At 35.4% G+C, this 13,592-nt stretch overlaps 1 protein-coding gene across 1 annotated transcript; it reads left to right on the top strand.

The window, feature by feature from the left end:
* The first annotated feature begins 6,270 nt into the window (after positions 1 to 6,270).
* Positions 6,271 to 11,008, top strand: LOC134823212 (uncharacterized). The gene is made up of 3 exons (XM_063834608.1): positions 6,271 to 6,459; positions 6,809 to 7,559; positions 10,399 to 11,008. The coding sequence occupies exons 1-3, from the start codon at positions 6,289 to 6,291 to the stop codon at positions 10,656 to 10,658; spliced, it is 1,182 nt and encodes a 393-aa protein (XP_063690678.1). The 5' UTR covers positions 6,271 to 6,288; the 3' UTR covers positions 10,659 to 11,008.
* Positions 11,009 to 13,592: the final 2,584 nt, after the last annotated feature.

The raw sequence follows: 13,592 nt of genomic DNA on the forward strand, positions 1-13,592 counted from the left end.
AACAAAAACATTATTAACAAATATTATATTAAGAGCAGGATAATATTTTGAGTAAAATTGGCGATTGTACAATTATGTGCTTTAAATATCCTTACGATTAAACTTCTCTTTTAGGCGATGTTTAACTTAAATAGTTAAATTCTGATAATTAATATCTGGCCCATTTCAGTCGTCTATTGAGGTGGATGATTTCGGAAATCCAGCAGTCGACTGTTTTGTTGAAGCTCTGTACTCTGGTGAAGTTGATAAACTGGAAAAAGACATCTTTGAAGAAGTAAACAAAATGGCACATGTATTCGATGTGTCCTGGTTGACTAAGAGATGCCTGAAGTTTTATAAAGCAGAAGTACTGAAGTTTGAGAACAACTCGTATGAAGAAATGTTATTTGCTTGTGAGATTGCTAGCAGGGCACATTATAATTTGAAAGACAGCAGATATGTCAGCTGCTTTGTGAAGAATGTTACTTTCAGTGGTAATAGCAAATTTATCTTCTTACAGAGATACATGGCTGGATTTGCTGAGATTTCAAAACGTCGGATTGACATGTCCCTAGCTATTGCTGCGAATGATTTCAACATCATCAGCAATTGTCTTATAACTTATATCTCCTTTAACCTGAAATGTAAAGGATTGGACGAGAATTCTTTGTACATGCTTCAAAAGCTGGATATCCAGAAGTTTAGCCGTATATTTACCTCTGAATTAAATGAGTTAACAGACTTCCTTGCCGCTGTATCTGAAGATTCTGAATGTGCTGAAATGAAAGCGGTTGTAGAGAAGTTTGTTAAAGGGAGAAATACTGAAGAGTCAAGTAGCTCTAAAGAAGAGCTAGAAGTTGATGAAAATACTGAAGATGTACAAGACAGTGATGGTGAGGATTGTAAAGATGTTGCTAATCAAACTGAGGAAATAGAATCAGGTAAATGATATAATATATACCCACAGTCAGAAACCTTAGCAGACTAGCAGATAATCTGCAAGGAAATTTTCGATTTTGGAGAAGGAGGAAATTTTTGGTGCCAAAGAAGAAATTTATAAAGTCTACGATCTGAATTTATTACCATGAATTTTCTGGGATAAAGAGGAGATTTTCTAAAAACAATCCAAAATTTTTGACAAATGAAAGAGGAAAAAACTAACAATTCTTTGAATCGTTCTTGAAACTGTATTTGAAAATGATCTCTATTGCCAAATTGCTTCTAGGCCTTCTGTGTGGGCAAAATCATCAAGAATTTTTGCCTCGGCAAACATATCTTCAATTCCTGTCTGTGCGAAAGTTTAAGTTGTATGCACTCTATATTTCTCAGGATATGGTTGCCTCCACTCTGCAAGGCACATATAATAATAATTTGTGATAACTACGACAGATGGTGCAAGCTGGCCATGTTTTACTTGTGGGTTGTAGGAGAAAGCCGTTTTGTAATACACTATTTTGAAGGACTTCAGATATTTTGTTATTGTAGATTTTAATGTGGCCAAGCACAAAATTTTTCTTGGGCCTAGCTCCAAATGCTTAAGACTGTCTTACTTCACTCGCCGACATTGCAAAAGTGGAAAATTCGCGAGCAAAGCGAGCGGCCACAGAAAACAGAAAATTTGTATCTGCGAGGAAATTTTTAACTTTCTGGATGTGGGAATATATATGTAATAGGGTAATGAAGGTATTTTTACAATTTAAACTTTCACAATTCTTTATTCTTAAACAAACATAACAATAACTACTAGTAACTAATAGTTACGCAGTAACTACTAATATTGACACGTTATTAACAGGTATCAATCAAGTGTTCCATGTATAATATTTAATATATTTCTAGGTTGGATACAGTGTGATAGTTACACTGGGAGGCCGACAAAGGGGGGCCCTCCATTATTAGGGTTCAGATCATATGACGTATAATTAGTGATGTGACGTATAATTAGTGATGTGATCCATCAGTAGAATTTAATTGACCCAGAAACTAATTTTTACCAGGTTGGATACAGTGTGATCGTTACACTTACTACACCCTGTCACACTACGAACCAGTACAGATGATAACTAACACTACAGAGTCAGATAACTATATTGATGTGTTTTATACTCTATCTGGAGAATGTGGGAGTAGTGAGAAACAATTTCTGATTTATAGAGATGATAATACCAATCAGTGGAGTTATTGTATTAAGGGATGTACACCATGGGAAGTCAATAAACAGTTTCTAAACAATGTACCAGCTGATAAACTCAAACACTGGATAATAACCAAAACTTCTACACACCTAAAGGTAGTGTGTAACAGAGTGACAGTTCTCAATTTCAACTTTGCTACTGACTACACACCAGGTTCTGAGAATAGTCACCAGGTTTGGTTGGAAAGCTGCACGAAAATAAGACTTAAAGTATGGAGTGGTGACATACTTGTTTTAAATACGGTCGGTTAGTTTATGTAAATTAGGCAGATATGACCGCTAAACTATATAATTAGTGGAAATTCTTTCCTAATTATTAAAGTGTTATCTTATTTACCAACTGAGCAGTGTATACACACTTGTAATATACACATAATTCAGTTGTGAACTCATTTATCAACTGTGGTTAGTTTTATGTGATTTATCTCAATGTGCTTTTTGTTTTAAACGACGAGATTAATTAATGTTATTCCTTTTTTAAAGCAATATTTCAAATTTTGAACTGAGAAAAGCTGGCAGTCACTTTAATATTGATATGAGTATTGTTATACATGTTAAAGATTATTTCTATTGTTTTGATTTGATTCTTCCTCGCAACTTTTTGAATGAATAGTACCTTTTATTGTTTGATTGTTACCAATTGTTTTTATACACATTATTGAGTTCGGAATGATCTACACGCTACAGTTATCAATTATAGACTTTAATTCAACTTGCTTTAAATTCGCAATTTACGTTTTAGCAGTTGCTACGTTATGGCTCCAAAAATTAAAGTACCTGCCAACTTTGGTGTAGAACACATCAACTCTCCTGTACACGGAAATCTGCTTCTTAAGCTGAGAGATGGACAAGAGATCAGAACTAATTCCATGATCGGGGGGGGGGGGGGGCCAATGGCATAAATGGAGAAAATGGAGAATTACTCATAGGTTTTTCCATTTTCTCCATAGAAATAGTCTCCATTTTATGCCATTTTATGCCATTTTATGCCATTGAAATTGTGGGGGAACGAAAAAGCAGATGAGCTGGCCAAGCTTGGTACAACCAGTGAATCCACTTTGAAGTGTCCAATTCCACAATCCTACATCAAGCGTCAAATCGACAACAAAGTCAACAGACTGAATCAGGAAACTTGGTTAACTGACGGTCCCAGACACACCAAACTGACACTCGGCCACAAGCATGCCAAAATCATCAAAAACCTCAACACTACACTCAGCAAAAACAGACAAGATTACAGAACTGCAGTTCACCTCATCACGGGTCACTGCGGCTTAAACAAACACCTTCACACCATTTGCAAATCAAACACCAGTGCTTGTCCTATGTGCGGCGACGGAGAGGAAACTGTCTCACACTTCCTTGGACAGTGTCCAGCTATTGCCCAAATTAGAGGTCAATATTTCCAGGACTACTACCTCTCTGTCAATGACATATTCGACAACCAACACATCACCACAATTGTCAATTTCGCAAACCGCACCAAACGCTTATTTGTGCCGGAAGAGCTGGATCAGACCGGGGTGACTTAAAGTATTATTTCATATGCTGTCTCGTCTCGTTTTACTTTTCCAAACCCAGCTGGCATTTAAGCGTATCATTTTGACTCATATATCATCTTACACCATCCTCCACCAATCACTCTGATTTCACCGGCAACCTTCCCCAAGGTTGCCACACCCCAGAGGTAGGCAGAGCATCTCAATGCTATCCTCTCGTGGGCTATCTTGGCCCAGCCTCTCTTAAAAAAAAAAAAAAAATGCCATTGAAAACCTGAAAAATTTAGAATTTCGAGAAAAATTATTTTAAAAAAAGATATTTTCGGCCAATAATGAACAGAGTATCATGAAACATGGAGAAAAGTGGTTTTCAGAAAAACTTTGAAAAATGTTGACTTAGAAAATGTTCGGTCCGAGTCATTTACGATACGTACCTCCCGTATCGAGAGCTCCCGATTCCCAGCTCGTGTTGCAAAGGGGAGGCCTGCCTTCCGAGATCGCATTACCTCGAGTCCAAAATTGTGTATCGAGGGGAAGGTGATCTGGACTTCGAAAAACCGAAAAAATATTTTCGGCAAATAATGAACAGGGTAGCATGAAACGTGGATAAAAGCGGTTTTCAGAAAAAATTTGAAAAATGCTGACTTAGAAAATGTTCGGTCCGAGTCATTTTCGATACGTACCTCCCGTATCGAGAGCTCCCGATTCCGAGCTCGTGTTGCAAAGGGGAGGCCTGCCTTCCGAGATCGCATTACCTCGAGTCCAAAATTGTGTATCGAGGGGAAGGTGTGGACTTCGAAAAACCGAAAAAATATTTTCGGAAATAATAATAATGAGCAGAGTAGCATGAAACGTGGAGAGAAGCGGTTTTCAGAAAAAATTTTGACCGAAAAAATATTTTCGGCTTAAAATGAACAAGGTAGCATGAAACGTGGAGAAAAGTGTTTTTCAGAAAAACTTTGAAAAATGTTGACTTAGAAATTACCCCTCGGTACACAATTTTGGACTCGAGGCTTCCCCCTGGTAATGCGATCTCGGAAGGCAGGCCTCCCCTTTGCAACACAAGCTCGGAATCGGGAGCTCTCGATACGAGAGGTACGTATCGAGAATGACTCGGGCCGAAAATTTGTTAAGTCAAAATTTTTCAAAGTTTTTCTAAAAACCACTTTTCTCCACGTTTCATGCTACCCTCTTCATTATAAGCCGAAAATATCTTTTTGGTTTTTCGGTTTATCGAAGTCTGCACCTACCCCTCGATACACAAATTTGGACTCGAGGCTTCCCCCTGGTAATGCGATCTCGGAAGGCAGGCCTCCCCTTTGCAGTGCGAGCTTGTTTCGACTGTCGAGGATGTAGGTCTCACTTCTCAGTGCCTATTACTCTCCCCTATTACTCACTCCTGCTGTACCCTGTAGAAATAACTTTACACTAGGCTTGAGTAATTATGAGTTTGCCTGAAGTGTGCCTCTACTAACCTAGTATAAGCATCTAGTAGCCTACTATGAGCTTTCATAAGCTTGTTACGCCCCTAGTAAGCGTAAATAAACATGTTAGCATATCCAATTTAGGTGTTAAATGGTGTTAAAGATGAAATTTCGAAGAAAAAATTCATGGCATAAAATGGAGAAAATGGAGAATTACTCATGGGTTTTTCCATTTTCTCCATAGAAAAAGTCTCCATTTTATGCCATTTTATGCCATTTTATGCCATTGGCCCCCCCCCCCCCCCCCCCCCCCATGATCATGTCCTATAACAGTCCTGTTATTGACAAGCTGACTACCAACCTGTTTCAGGTAAAGATATTAAGAGCAGGACGGTATTTTCAATAAAATTTGTGACTGTACAATTATGTGCTTTCAATATCCTTACAATTAAACTTCTCTTTTAGATGTTTGACTTAAATGGTAAAATTTATTAATTAACATCTGGCCCATTTCAGTCGTCTATTGAGGTGGATGATTTCGCAAATCCGGCAGTCGACTGTTTTGTTGAAGCGCTGTACTCTGGTGAAGTCGATAAACTGGAAAAGACATCTTTGAAGATGTAAACAAAATGGCACATGTATTCGATGTGTCCTGGTTGACTAAGAGGTGCCTGAAGTTTTATAAAACAGAAGTACTGAAGTTTGAGAACAACTCATACGAAGAGATGTTATTTGCTTGTGAGATTGCTAGCAGGGTGCATTATAATCTTAAAGACAGCAGATATGTCAGCTGCTTTGTGAAGAATGTCACTTTCGGTGAACTGAACAGTGTATACACAGTGTACTTGTAATATACACATGATTCAGTTGTGAACTCATTTATCAACTGTGGTCAGTTTTAGATGATTTATCTCAATGTGCTTTTTGTTTTTCAAATTTGAACTGAAAAAAGCTGGCAGTCACTTTGATATTGAGTATTGTTATGGCATGTTAAAGATTATTTCTATTGTTTTGATTTTATTCTTCCTCACGACTTTTTTAATGAATAGTACCTTTTTATTGTTTGATTATTACGAATTGTTTTTATACACATCATTAAATTCGGAATGTTCTACACGTTACATTTATCAATTATAGTCTCTAATTCTGCGGGCTCTAAATTCGCAATTTACATTTTAGCAGTCACTACGTTATGGCCCCAAAAATTAAAGTACCTGCCAACTTTGGTGTAGAACACATCAACTCTCCTGTACACGGAAATCTGCTTCTTAAGCTGAGAGATGGACAAGAGATTAAAACCAATTCCATGATCATGTCTTACAACAGTCCTGTTATTGACAAGCTCACCACCAACCTGTTTCAGGTAAAAGATTTGAGACTGTTCATATTGTGAAATTCGCTACTTTTCAATTCTTACAAAATTATTTTGTAAATTTGACAATTCGATTCTAAATTATGTCTGGTTTTTATGTAAAATAAATTAATAACCAATTCCATGATCATGTCCTATAACAGTCCTGTTATTGACAAGCTCACCACCAACCTGTTTCAGGTAAAAGATTTGATACTGTTTATGTAGTGAAATTCTCTACTTTTCAATGCTTACAAGATTATTTATATTAGTAAATTTATTATTTATAATCATATTAGTAAATTTGACAATTCGATTCTAAATTATGTCTGGTTTAAATTAATATCCTGTCTAATTTCAGTCCACGCTAGAAATGGATGATTTCACAAAGCAAGCAGTCAACTGTTTTGTTGAAGCGCTGTACTCTGGTGAAGTTGATAAACTAGAGAAGGGCATCTTTGAAGAAGTAAACAAAATGGCACATGTATTCGATGTGTCCTGGTTGACTAAGAGGTGCCTGAAGTTTTACAAAGCAGAAGTACTGAAGTTTGAGAACAACTCGTACGAAGAGATGTTATTTGCTTGTGAGATTGCTAGCAGGGCGCATTATAATCTGAAAGACAGCAGATATGTCAGCTGCTTTGTGAAGAATGTTACTTTCAGTGGTAATGGCAAATTTTTCTTCTTACAGAGATATATGGCTGGTTTTTCTGAGCTACCCAAACGTCGGATTGACATGTCGCTCGCTATTGCTGCGAATAACTTGAACATCATCAGCAATTGTCTTGTAACTTATATTTCCTTTAACCTGAAATGTAAAGGATTGGACGAGAATTCTCTGTACATGCTTCAAAAGCTGGATTTCAAGAAGTTTAGCCGTACTTTTCCATCTGAGTTAAATGAGTTAACGGACTTCCTGGTCACTATAACTGAAGATTCTGAATGTGCTGAAATGAAAGCGGTTGTTGATAATTTTGTTAAAGAGAGGAATACTGAAGAGTCAAGTAGCTCTAAAGAAGAGCTAGAAGTTGATGAAAATACTGAAGATGTACAAGACAGTGATGGTGAGGATTGTAAAGATGTTGCTAATCAAACTGAGGAAATAAACACAGGTAAATGATATAATATGTAATAGGTTAATAAAAGTATTTTACAATTTAAACATTCACAATTCTTTATTCTTATACTTTTATGCGTATTTATTTGCACGTTATTTACACGTATCACGGTATCAAATCAAGTGTTCCATATATAATATTTAATCTATTATTTCTAGGTTGGATACAGTGTGTTAGTGACACACACTACACCCTGTCACACTACGAACCAGTACAGATGATAACTAATACTACACAGTCAGTGAACTGTATTTTTGTGTATTATACTCTATCTGGAGAAGGTGGTAGTAGTGAGAAACATATTCAGATTTATAGAAATGCTAAAACCAATCAGTGGAGTTATTTTATTGGGGGATGTACTCCGGATGTCATTCTAAATAATGTACCAGCTGATAAACTCAAACACTGGATAATAACCAAAACTTCTACACACCTAAAGGTAGTGTGTAACAGAGTGACAGTTCTCAATTTCAACTTTGCTACTGACTACAAACCAGGTTCTGAGAATAGTCACCAGGTTTGGTTGGAAAGGTGCACGAATATACAACTCCGGAAATATGATGATAATGATTTACTTATTTGGAGACAATGTGTTAGTCTTGCATGAATTATGATACAGTTCTGAACAATCATCACCGGAAATATTTTAATTAATTAATTCTCGTTTCAAGTAAACTGACCAGTGCACACTTCTTACTTTACACAATTTAGTTTTTCACTCAGTTAATGTTAATTGGTTAGGGTTAGTCAGTTATCTCAGTTTTTTTCTGTTTTAAGCAAAAAAATGTAACGTCCATTTTTATTAACTTGATGAGCAATCTTTTTAATGGTTAGCATGTTCACCTTATTACCTATTTGTAAGTGAATATAGCTGACTGGTACTTACACATGTTGTCCACATGATCCATATTATGTTATCTAAGCATTATGTAATATGTATAGTACATACAATCAAAATCCAAAAGTTTACAGGTCACTTTGAGAGTTAACTTTTTGTATTAGATTTATGTAAGTAAACTGTTTTAAATAAATTAAGATTCTTTCAATGATATTGTGAGCTTTCTTTTCAAATAATCAAAATACTATGCAAATTCATGAACACTGAACTACACTTAATTAATAAAACAGTCTTGTTCTAAAATTATTAACAAAGTTGGTATTTAACTGTTACTAACATTAAAACTTGATAAACTAAAATCAAAATAACTAGACATTTTTTTCATTATCACAATTTAAGTTTTAGCAGTTTATACGTTATGGCTCCAAAAATTAAAGTACCAGCCAACTTTGGAGTAGAACACATCAACTCTCCTGTACACGGAAATCTGCTTCTGAAGCTGAGAGATGGACAAGAGATTAAAACCAATTCCATGATCATGTCCTATAACAGTCCTGTTATTGAAAACCTCGCCACTAACCTGTTTCAGGTAAAATATTTAATACTGTTCGTATAATGAAATTCGCTACTTTTCAATGCGAATTGACAATTCGATTCTAAATTATGTCCGGTTATGAATGTAAAATGTATTATTACCCTGCACAATTTCAGTCTACGCTAGAAATGGACGATTTCACAAAAACAGCAGTCGACTGTTTTGTTGAAGCGCTTTACTCTGGCGAAGTTGATAAACTAGAAAAAAACAACTTTGAAGAAGTAAACAAAATGGCACATGTATTCGATGTGTCTTGGTTGACAAAGAGGTGCCTCAAGTTTCATAAAGCAGAAGTACTGAAGTTTGAGAACAACTCGTACGAAGAAATGTTATTTGCTTGTGAGATTGCTAGCAGGACGCATTATAATATAATAATGCCTTCGGCTCTTCGGGCTCCGCTTGATAATTCCCGACAGCTTGCTGGAGGGAATTTGCGGCCCGAAGAACCGGAGGTATTATGTATTATAATATTTTCCGGTTCTCCGATTGGAAGGGGTGTAATCCGATACGTGCGCATGATACAATATAGTGTCTAATATATAGAACGCCAGTGTTATTTGTTTTACAACTTGCCGCCAGCCAGTCTGAGGTCTATGCTGATAATACCTTGGCTTCCCTTGCGGGATATATCGGCAAATTATCAGCTCTCAGTGTCCGAGACTTTTAGAGGATATAATTCCCGGAAGGTATTATAATCTGAAAGACAGCAGATATGTCAGCTGCTTTGTGAGGAATGTTGCTTTCAGTGGAAATGGAAAATTTGTCTTCTTACACAGATATATGGCTGGATTTTCTAAGCTACCCAAACGTCGGATTGATATGTCCCTCGCTATTGCTGCGAATGATCTGAACATTATCGGCAACTGTCTCATATCTTATATTTCATTAACCTTGGAATGTAAAGGATTAGATAAGAATTCCCTGTACATGCTTCAAAAACTAGATCTCCAGAAGTTTAGCCGTACTTTCCCTTCGGAATTAAATGATTTAGGCGAAGTTCTGGCCGCTGTAACTGAACATTCTGAATGTGCTGAAATGAAAGCGGTTGTAAAGAATTTTATTAAAGGGAGAAATACTGAAGAGTCAAGTAGCTCTAAAGAAGAGCTAGAAGTTGATGAAAATACTGAAGATGTACAAGACAGTGATGGTGAGGATTGTAAAGATATTGCTAATCAAACTGAGGAAATAGAATCAGGTAAATGATATAATATGTAATAGGTTAATAAAGGTATTTTACAATTTAAACTTTCGCAATTCTTTAGTCTTAAACAAACGTAATAACTACTAGTAGTAACTAATAGTTACTTAGTCGGCAGTAAAAACTAGTATTGACACGTTATTAACAGGTATCAATCAAGTGTTCCAACTTCCATGTATAATATTTAATCTATTATTTCTAGGTTGGATACAGTGTGTTCTTAAAACACACTACACCCTGTCACACTACGAACCAGTACAGATGATAACTAACACTACAGAGTCAGCGAACAGTATTGAAGTGTATTATACTCTATCTGGAGAAGGTGGGAGTGGTGAGGATAAAATTCTGATTTATAGAGATGCTAAAACCAATCAGTGGAGTTATTGTATCAGGGGTTGTACTCCTGATACAGGACTGTGTACTGACTGTATACAATGTCAATACACAGTTTCTAAATAATGTACCAGCTGATAAACTCAAACACTGGATAATAACCAAAACTTCTACACATCTAAAGATAGTGTGTAACAGAGTGACAGTTCTCAATTTCAACTTTGCTACTGACTACACACCAGGTTCTGAGAATAGTCACCAGATTTGGTTGAGAAGGTGCACGAATATACAACTCATTAAATATTATGATAGTGATATACTTGTTTTAAAAACAGGCAGTTAGTTTATGTAAATTAGGCAGATATGACCTCTAAACTATAATTATTGGAAATTCTTTCCGAATTATTTAAGTGTTATCTTATTTACCAGCTGAGCAGTGTATACACAGTGTACTTGTAATATACACATAATCCAGCTTTCAACTCATTTATCAACTGAGATCAGTTTTATGTGATTTATCTCAATGTTCTTTTTGTTTTTAACGACGAGATTAATTAATGTTATAACTTTTTTAAAGCAATATTTCAAATTTTGAACTGTAAAAAGCTGGCAGTCACTTTGATATTGAGTATTGTTATGGCATGTTAAAGATTATTTCTATTGTTTTGTTTCTTCCTCACGACTTTTTGAATGAATAGCACCTTTTTATTGTTTGGTTGTTACCAATTGTTTTTATACACATTATTAAATTCGGAATGTTTTACACGCTACAGTTATCAATTATAGCCTTTAATTCTACATGGTTTAAACTCGCAATTTACTTTTTAGCAGTTGCTACGTTATGGCTCCAAAAATTAAAGTACCTGCCAACTTTGGTGTAGAACACATCAACTCTCGTGTACACGGAAATCTGCTTCTGAAGCTGAGAGATGGACAAGAAATCAGAACTAATTCCATGATCATGTCCTACAACAGTCCTGTTATTGACAAGCTGACCACCAACCTGTTTCAGGTAAAAATATTAAGAGCAGGACGATACTTTCAGTGTTTAAGTGACTGAACAATTATGTGCTTGAAATATTCTTACAATCAAACTTTTATTTATTTTTTCTATTAGGCGATGTTTAACTTATATAGTTAAACTTATTAATTAATATCTGGCCCATTTCAGTCGTCTATTGAGGTGGATGATTTCACAAAACCATCAGTCGACTGTTTTGTTGAAGCGATGTACTCTGGTGAAGTTGATAAACTGGAGAAAGACATCTTTGAAGAAGTGAATAAGATGGCACATGTATTTGATGTGTCCTGGTTGACTAAGAGATGTCTGAAGTTTTATAAAGCAGAAGTACTGAAGTTTGAGAACAACTCGTACGAAGAGATGTTATTTGCTTCTGAGATTGCTAGCAGGGCACATTATAATCTGAAAGACAGCAGATATGTCAGCTGCTTTGTGAAGAATGTTACTTTCGGTGAAAATGGAAGATTTATCTTTTTACAGAAATACATGGCTGGTTTTTCTGAGGTTCCCAAACGTCGGATTGATATGTCCTTAGCTATTGCTGCTAATGATTTGAACATCATTAGCAATTGTCTTATAACTTACGTTTCCTTAACCCTGAAATGTAAAGGATTGGACGAGAATTCTCTGTACATTTTACAGAAGCTGGATGTTCAGAAGTTCAGCCGTACTTTTCCCTCTTATTTGAATGATTTAACCAACTTCCTTGCCGCTGTATCTGAAAATTGTGAATGTGCTGAAATAAAAGCAGTTGTAGATAATTTTGTTAAAGAGAGGAATACTGAAGAGTCAAGTAGCTCTAAAGAAGAGCTAGAAGTTTATGAAAATACTGAAGATGTACAAGACAGTGATGGTGAGGATTGTAAAGATATTGCTAATCAAACTGAGGAAATAGAATCAGGTAAATGAGATTACATGTAATAGGTTAATTAAGGTATTTCTACAGTTGAAACTTTCAGAATTATTTATCCTTAATCTTAAACGTAATTATTCGCACGATATTTACACGTATCAAATCAAGTGTTCCATGTATAATTTTTAATATATTTCTAGGTTGGATACAGTGTGTTAGTAACACACACTACACCCTGTCACACTACGAACCAGTACAGATGGTAACTAACACTACAGAGTCAAAAAACGAAATTCTTGTGTATTATACTCTATCTGGAGGATGTGGTAGTAGTGAGAAACATATTTGGATTTATAGAGATGTTAAAACCAATCAGTGGAGTTATGTTATTGAAGGTTGTACTACATGGGCTGTCAATACACAGTTTCTAAACAATGTACCAGCTGATAAACTCAAACACTGGATAATAACCAAAACTTCTACACATCTAAAGATAGTGTGTAACAGAGTGACAGTTCTCAATTTCAACTTTGCTACTGACTACACACCAGGTTCTGAGAATAGTCACCAGATTTGGTTGAGAAGGTGCACGAATATACAACTCATTAAATATTATGATAGTGATATACTTGTTTTAAAAACAGGCAGTTAGTTTATGTAAATTAGGCAGATATGACCTCTAAACTATAATTATTGGAAATACTTTCCGAATTATTTAAGTGTTATCTTATTTACCAGCTGAGCAGTGTATACACAGTGTACTTGTAATATACACATAATCCAGCTTTCAACTCATTTATCAACTGAGATCAGTTTTATGTGATTTATCTCAATGTTCTTTTTGTTTTTAACGACGAGATTAATTAATGTTATAACTTTTTTAAAGCAATATTTCAAATTTTGAACTGTAAAAAGCTGGCAGTCACTTTGATATTGAGTATTGTTATGGCATGTTAAAGATTATTTCTATTGTTTTGTTTCTTCCTCACGACTTTTTGAATGAATAGCACCTTTTTATTGTTTGGTTGTTACCAATTGTTTTTATACACATTATTAAATTCGGAATGTTTTACACGCTACAGTTATCAATTATAGCCTTTAATTCTACATGGTTTAAACTCGCAATTTACTTTTTAGCAGTTGCTACGTTATGGCTCCAAAAATTAAAGTACCTGCCAACTTTGGT

The sequence above is a fragment of the Bolinopsis microptera genome, chromosome 11, assembly GCF_026151205.1.
Source record: "Bolinopsis microptera isolate Bmic1 chromosome 11, MBARI_Bmic_1.0, whole genome shotgun sequence".
Classification (NCBI taxonomy): domain Eukaryota; kingdom Metazoa; phylum Ctenophora; class Tentaculata; order Lobata; family Bolinopsidae; genus Bolinopsis; species Bolinopsis microptera.

Excerpts from the sequence above, each read along its gene's own strand:
- LOC134823212 (XM_063834608.1), top strand. The coding sequence starts at position 6,289 with ATGGCCCCAAAAATTAAAGTACCTGCCAACTTTGGTGTAGAACACATC. Across the intron at positions 6,460-6,808 it reads TCACCACCAACCTGTTTCAG|TCCACGCTAGAAATGGATGA; the intron begins GTAAAAGATTTG and ends GTCTAATTTCAG. Across the intron at positions 7,560-10,398 it reads AACTGAGGAAATAAACACAG|GTTGGATACAGTGTGTTCTT; the intron begins GTAAATGATATA and ends TATTATTTCTAG.